Source organism: Olea europaea, unplaced genomic scaffold (genome assembly GCF_002742605.1).
Source record: "Olea europaea var. sylvestris unplaced genomic scaffold, O_europaea_v1 scaffold492, whole genome shotgun sequence".
Taxonomy (NCBI): Eukaryota; Viridiplantae; Streptophyta; class Magnoliopsida; order Lamiales; family Oleaceae; genus Olea; species Olea europaea.
This window is the reverse complement of record NW_019263235.1, coordinates 253,764-261,135: the sequence shown is the minus strand read 5'-3', so window position 1 is coordinate 261,135 and position 7,372 is coordinate 253,764. Positions and strand designations below refer to the sequence as shown.

Genomic DNA, 7,372 nt, shown 5'->3' with positions numbered 1-7,372 from the left:
CAACCACCTCTATCCAATCTCCACCCACCAACAACCACCTCCACCACCAAAATAATGTTCTACCACAACCACTAACAACTAATCAAATCACCACCAACATTCAAATCAATAAACAAACCAACCAACCAAAAAAATCTATGACCTATCGTCGCAGCGGCGCCATGCAACGCCGTGGGCATCTCCAACAATGTGAGGTGGTGCTCCACCCACTACAGTAAGAATGGTCAATTAGGCGTAATTCAGTGGCAACAGCAATGGTAATTTTAATGCAGACCGAGAACAATACATTGACCATCGGCCCATTTCAATAAACCATAACTTCACAAAATCAGAGAGGTGCCACCCAATTGCATCTACGAATTATTGCTGCAAATCTCAATTTCTTCATCGAAGTAGTTACCCATCACAAGTTCTCCATCGAAACAGCCACCACATAACTCACCAGATCGTGTTTTGGTCCTTTAAGTTTTGGTTGAAGTCCATCCTTTTAGTTGGTATCATCGCCGTCGTGTGTGACGCCACTCTCTGACAGTGAGTGTATCGCCATCGCCGTTGTCGGATTAAGTGGTGTGTGGATAGGTGGAGAGAGTGAAAAGACAAGGAGAGTGAGAAGACGAAATTATTTTTAGGATTTGAAATTGGATTTGGCTGAGATATTTAATATTTAATTATTATACTAATAACTGATATGTGAATAAATAAATTTTATAGCTGATTTATGAATTGTAGTTTTTAAAAACCTATTGTCATACAATTTCCTCAACTTTTTTACGATATTAAGCCTAGTTTTAGGCCTAGAAAAGAGAGAGAGTTCTATTAACATACACTTCAGCATTGAATAAAAATACAAAAAACTCTCCCTCAATTTTCCTTCCCCTTACTCCTTTCTCTCTCTTGTCTTGATTGCTTTCTTTAGTCGTTTGTTGTTGTTTGTCCATTCTAAATCAATAAACCTATAAAAGAAATATGAATTTTATTGAGTCAACTTGTCTATAGATCTTTTGAATTTAGAGGGAGCTTTAATTATTATCTATTTTAGCGTGTTCAGCCCCATTTTTTTCCAATTTTTCCTCCAAAACTCATTCTACAACAAAACTTATTACACAACAGTAGTTGTTGACAGCATGCAGTGAAACTTTAGATGAAATTTCAAGGGCATAATACCGTTGAAAATTGATAGACAATTTCAGCCCCAAAAACAATTGCGTAATTTACATCCTTCCCCTCTCTTTTTGAAATCCACTTGCCGCCAATTGAAGGGCAGATTTGGCGAGGAAGAAATTTAAAATACATCTTACAACTTTTGTCAGAAAATCTATCTCTTTTGTCTACCCTATGGCCCACACCAGTCGAAAAATGTGGTGAAAAATGAGATGAGAATGAGAATATAATTGGAGTCAAACAGGATGTTAATCTAACACATCAATTCGACAAAACTCCAATTAAATTGCATTAGAGATGTATTTTTCAAACATTTCCTAGTTTTGCTTAACAAAATTTCTAGTGCAATCCACGATTATTTTAGAAATTCTGATCACTCAACATCTCAATTTAATGGTCAACCAACAATTTACTACAATCATCTAGTCATCTCCTAAATAAATAAAAGGTTTTTCACTCCATGGTGTAAACAATGAACTACCTTCTCAAACCTAATACTATTTGACCATTACAATAATGCATCACAGAACAGAAAACAACCTTCTCAAACCTACCAATCTAACTTCTCACATAAACTTATAACTAGTCCCATTGAGAACACAGTTTGTCCAGCTTTAAGTGCATTGACTCATGGTAGGTTGCCCCAATATTAGGTTTACAGAAGGCCGTCTGGTAGCACCCGCAAGATGCACTGAGGCCAAAATTTTCCAGCATCAATGGAATGCCAGTGCAGGTATGGCAGAGTCACATCTCCACCAACGAAAGTATGAAAGATGGATGCAGAATGCCAGGAGAAACATAGAGAAAACCCAAGGAGAAAATGTTGTGAATCCAATGGTAGTATGTTCGGTATGGTAGACTAGACAATATCAAACCAAATTAAAGAAAAGGAAGTTACAATTTTGACCATTGTCCAATATGTACTCCACATACCCTAGAAGTAGCTGTATAACCTGCGATATATACAATTTCCATGACTTTAAAAGCTTCTAAGAGATACCAGCACAAGTATTTTATAAAAATGAAGTAATAGAGAAGGCATTTCAACTTCAAGAATGACGTAAATTACTCCTTAAAATATTGGGTAACATTTTACAGAACTCAAAATAGCGACAAGCTGTTCTATTTCCATTTACAAACTTAGATAGATCCTGAAGCGGGATTTGCTAATCAATTTGATAACCATATAAGATTCTGCAGCAGGGATTGGAATTGTAAGCCTGTCAACCATTTAGCATTCTATGTATCTTGCACAATGAGAAACAATGTTATGCATGACAAGTACAAAATATAAAATTGAACATACAGCATGCACAATCATTAGTTAATTTGTGAAAGTGGGGAACGAGGAATAAGGGACGGCTTCAGTTCTTTTACTCTAAAAGATTCGTAAGAATGGTTTTCCCGAAATTCTTCTTTGAGGGTCTCCATAGGCATAGCTCGAAGTGACTCGATGGTGCCTTTGCTGGGAATGTCCGGCTCACACCTAACAGGTGTAGTGCCTGTTGGCTCATAATCCTGAGCACAAATTAAGCAATTTATTTTTAGAAGAACAGTCTCTTCAATGTGGTAGAGACCATAAATTTCATAGATCCAGAAACCATGGGAAAATTCTGATGTACAAAAACAGAGCAATATAGAAAATTTTAGCATGTTCCTTTCGTTTCTAACAGAAGCAGACTGCAAAGAGAAAAGTTCTAACATTCTCCACTGACTTGAAGATATAAATTATGATAGTACAACACATCTGATGCTATATGATACCAGAACAAGCACATAATTCAGCTCTAGATATAAGGCGAGGGCCAGCTATTCCTTGAGATTTCAAAGTTCCAAACCTAAAATGCAATTTGGCTAGTTGATATTCCAATCAATTAATTCAAATTGTTCCAAGATTCTGAGCTTGTGAAGTCTCAGAAACTTGAATAGATCCATACAAATCGGGATTTTAATAAAGAAAATTGCAAGGGAACTTCATTGGCATTCTTGGCAGTATATGGAAAAAAAAAATACATAAAACGTAACACAAAGAAGCAACAAAAGAATGACGAAGAAAAAACACTAGAAAAGATAAAGCTGTATGTTACTATACAAAATCAGTACAAGAGTAGTGTTGACTATTCAAGCTCTAAACATTAAAGCAATAGTTATATCACCGTCTCAAATCATACTCAAAATGTGGATGGGACATACCATATAATTCATCCTGAAAGTATCACTAGAATGCTGTTCAATTGAGCCCGACTGTTGAGAATGATCTTTTCGAAGGCACTCCAGGGTCTCTGAATGGGCTCTAGAGGTAGCACTAATTTCCGAGATACACACTCTCTCTTGCTCTGACATGCCTGCAAATACCATAAAAGGGCGAAAAAACCAAAAAATAATAATAATAATAATAATAATAATAATAATAATAATAATAATAATAATAAATAAAAAAGAGGTGACAACCATCAAAGCGGATAAAGAGTATTCGTAACCTTTCATTATAACCTAATTAGCATCAATTAAAAAAATCCAAATAAATTCTAAGAAAAATATTCCAGTGTAGCACTTTAAACATATAGGTCAATTAGAACCACCTTCTAGTGTCAAACCTTACAAGAGAACCCTTCGGTCTTTTATGAAGCATTCATATTACTTAACTATGTGAATGGGTTCAAAATATTATCTAGCTAAATATGCACTAAAAGTTCAGCTCTACAGTTGCAAATTATATTATTTAAGAAGGTTCCACTACCATCAATAGTTTTGTAAGCTATTGATATATTGTACAACTTTATGAAGTACTAAAACATTCTGGAAAAAAAATAATACTTGGTGTTTTGTCAGGGTGACGTGGAATTAATGGGAACTACATCTAAACTCCCTCCAAAATATTGGAAAGTAAATATATATTGTATATAAATTTATGCTTTAATCTCTACATATAATATTATTACTTTCTGTTTTTTTTCATTTTCAACCAATGGTAGAAACCAAGCATCAACAGCTGCTAAAATGAGAACTGATTTTTCAGCGGATCAGAGTCCAAATTCTTTTCGAACATTTTCATGAAAACATTCATTAAATAAAATCTATAGAAAACTACAATTTAACAAATATAAGCATATTTTGTACAATAATGCCTCTGTTTGGCTATATTTAATTGTAAGTTATAGCTTTCGATCAAAACAAAAATCAATTTCATTCATAACTACTACCCATTTATTATCCACATATTTCATAAGACCCACTAATATTTCTCCTTATAAGTTACTAATTATGTTACCCAAACAGAGGCAAGGTATTGGTTCCACAAAAATGACTAGAATAACATCGTATCATACGATAAACAGCAAGTATATTCTATACAACAAGATCATATATTGTATTATCCCAAGCAAGAAAAAGGTTGACATCACAATCAGAGAGTTTGATGTCAAATTAAGGTCATATTGTTTACAATGTAAATCCTCATAAAACACTTGATTTGCTCAAACAACCAAGAGAAATAAAAAACAGAAAAACAAGAATAGTTCTTATCAAAAACAAAATTTAATGAGAAAAAATGAAATTCCGAAGCTACAGAAACTAATTACAAGTTTCAAACTCTTCAATATCCACCTTAGTAACAGTTAACCATATAGCAGTGGTGATGTATAAACTAAGTGAAGGGTTCTCTAATTGCTCTTTTGTCATTGTAACCACCAACACATATCGTACAATTTCACACTATGATGACATTTACTTTCCCAGAGACATGAAAACGAACACACGTGGACACACTAACTAGAGTAGACCCACACAAATAGAGAGAGAGAGAGAGACAAAGAAGAAAATGATATTGCATATTATCAATATTTGGCATTTTCTCAACCAAGTTGATGCAAGAACGCAATTACTAAAACTGTAACATAAAAGGTTACTAAAATTTTATTTATTCGTACTAAACACTATCAGCAAGTACTTAGAAGGAACATGAAAACAAAATAATACTTGGTGCAAAATTCTTCACAGAAATCAGGAAGAATTAGAGATAAATTAGAAAACTTACTATCAAGACACTGGATCATGTTTTCACTATGCTTTGTCATATCTTCTTCAGCCATAACCCTTGCAGAGTCAATTTCAGTATCATGTTGTTCATTACTTTCACAAATGCTCCTAAAACAAAAAGTCGAAACAATTGGATATGATTGCACAAATTTGGCTCTCTAAGGAATAAGCATCATACAGGTAATTTAGAAGAAAACAGACAGTTGCAGCTATTTGAAATCGGGAAATTTGAAGGGATATGGAAGAGCACGTGCTAGTGCTAAAATACAGTAATAGCTGTTGAATTTTGTTCATTTTTCAGAAGCTATATGGTACTGCCAACTGAAAGCCTCCTAAGTATGTTGACTAACCTTACACGTGAAGCAATTGTTGATGCATGTTGACTTCCCATGTCATTCAAAGATTCTTGGGTTCTTTGCCACTGCTTCAGAGCTGTTTCGACAGTGTTTGCACTAGATAGAGAATGTGCATGAGAATCAAAACCAAATAAAGGCAAGATAGAGGGAGAAAAGGGCATAGATAGTAAATCACAAGAGTTGTGTATTTCAAAACTAAAACAGAAAGTTCAGGTCAAAAACACAGCTATAGTATGTTATCACCATTTCTGTGAAAGTAGTTCCATGCGACAATGCTTGGCAGCAGAGAAGTCAGCACTGTCTTTGAAGTTATTCTCTGCTAGCTTAAAAGAATCCTGCCATTTCCTTTTTAGGTCCATTGCAATTCCTTCCATTGATGAAACATGCCCGTCCATAAACAATTTATTCCCAATCACACTTTCCTTGATATCTCCAAGCCTTGCATCCACCTGTCATCTATTGTTTAGATATCTATAGGAGAAAAAAGAATACATTAGAGAAACAAATAACATAACTTAATACCATGTCCTTCTGACGACGCATGCAAACAGAGACCAGAGTGGTCATATCAGCAATAAGCTTCTCTGCGTCAGATCTCGATTGTTCCTAATGACATTAAAATCAAAATGTTCAGCCAAACAAGAGAAAATTATACTTAGAGTTGACATTTAGTATAATGTACCTCGTAAGCCTTCTGAAACTCAATAATACTCTTCGTTTGAATTTCATCAACCTCAATTGCATGCCTTTCGAGGCTTTTTGACTCTTCAAAAAGCTTGTCAAGAAATTCATGAATGGTTTCTGATGTATTCATCAAATGCTCAATACTAGATGTAAATCTCTGCAGGAAATCAAAATTAAAGGATTCACTGAAAAGTTGGACAAATAAACCACAAGTTGCTGAATAATAAAACAACTGCCCTCTACAAATTTATGAAAAGAACTGAATTATTGACTAATTTCTGTTTGTGTTCATTCAACTGATAAACATGAAATTTTAATGCATCATATTCACCCAGATGCTACTAGTGTATATAATGCATACCTGGCGAAGCTCTCTAGCCAAATGTGCTGTTTCTCCACGGTGACTTGATAAAGCATCCTGAAGATCATCAAAAACTGAATTTGCTTCAACAGCACCTGCAGCTAAAAACTACACAAAAGACTGTTAAAAAGGAAATGTGAGAAATACTTACAAAACATGGTAAAATAGTTCAGGCAGTGAAACAATTTACGTTCCTTACTTCTTCAAGGGAGCGTGAATTCGAAGAAGCTAAAGCTGAAACTTCTTCTAAGGCAGCATTACTGCTAGCTTTATGCAGCCGCGCCACATTTTGTACAGCCTCAAAGTGAGAGATATACAATACCCTCGAAGAATTTACTTTCTTCTTTAAATCTATAGCAGCCTGTGAGCAAAATTTTAAAGACGAAGAAAACTGTGTTGGAAGAAATAGATAGAACGTATATAGAGTTTGGGAAAATGCTCTCAAAAAAAAAGAAAAATGGAGCAGAGATCATAAGTTGGAGAAATGAACAATTTAAAATAACTTGCTAAAATGTAAGAACCTTATCGTGTACTTCAAGAAAAGTGTTACAGAGTTTCTCGACACATTGAAGGTGATCACTTTGTCGAGACACTGATATGGTCAGTGTGTCACAAAGGGAACTAAGCTGCTGAGTCAGCTCTGCTTGAAAATTGCTCACGGTTGACCTATTATCTGCACTCAGTTTATCCTCTCTCGCTGCAAAAAAAAAAATCACTACTGAGACATCTGAGTTGTACGAAGAAACAAAAGAATAAGAACTACAAAGCTGAA

The 7,372-nt window shown here is 34.7% G+C and overlaps 1 protein-coding gene across 1 annotated transcript in view; it reads right to left on the bottom strand.

The window, feature by feature from the left end:
• Positions 1-2,202: 2,202 nt before the first annotated feature.
• The window catches only part of LOC111388424 (kinesin-like protein KIN-5C), a 9,187-nt gene continuing 4,017 nt past the window's right edge, over positions 2,203-7,372 (bottom strand). Inside the window, exons 3-12 of the mRNA XM_023013121.1 lie at positions 7,122-7,367; positions 6,800-6,961; positions 6,601-6,708; positions 6,238-6,396; positions 6,078-6,161; positions 5,799-6,004; positions 5,550-5,651; positions 5,198-5,307; positions 3,355-3,506; positions 2,203-2,679 (exon numbers count right to left, since the gene is read on the bottom strand). Coding sequence (XP_022868889.1) covers positions 2,482-2,679; positions 3,355-3,506; positions 5,198-5,307; positions 5,550-5,651; positions 5,799-6,004; positions 6,078-6,161; positions 6,238-6,396; positions 6,601-6,708; positions 6,800-6,961; positions 7,122-7,367 — 1,527 coding nt within the window. The 3' untranslated portion in view covers positions 2,203-2,481. The remainder of the gene's footprint in view (positions 2,680-3,354; positions 3,507-5,197; positions 5,308-5,549; positions 5,652-5,798; positions 6,005-6,077; positions 6,162-6,237; positions 6,397-6,600; positions 6,709-6,799; positions 6,962-7,121; positions 7,368-7,372) is intronic.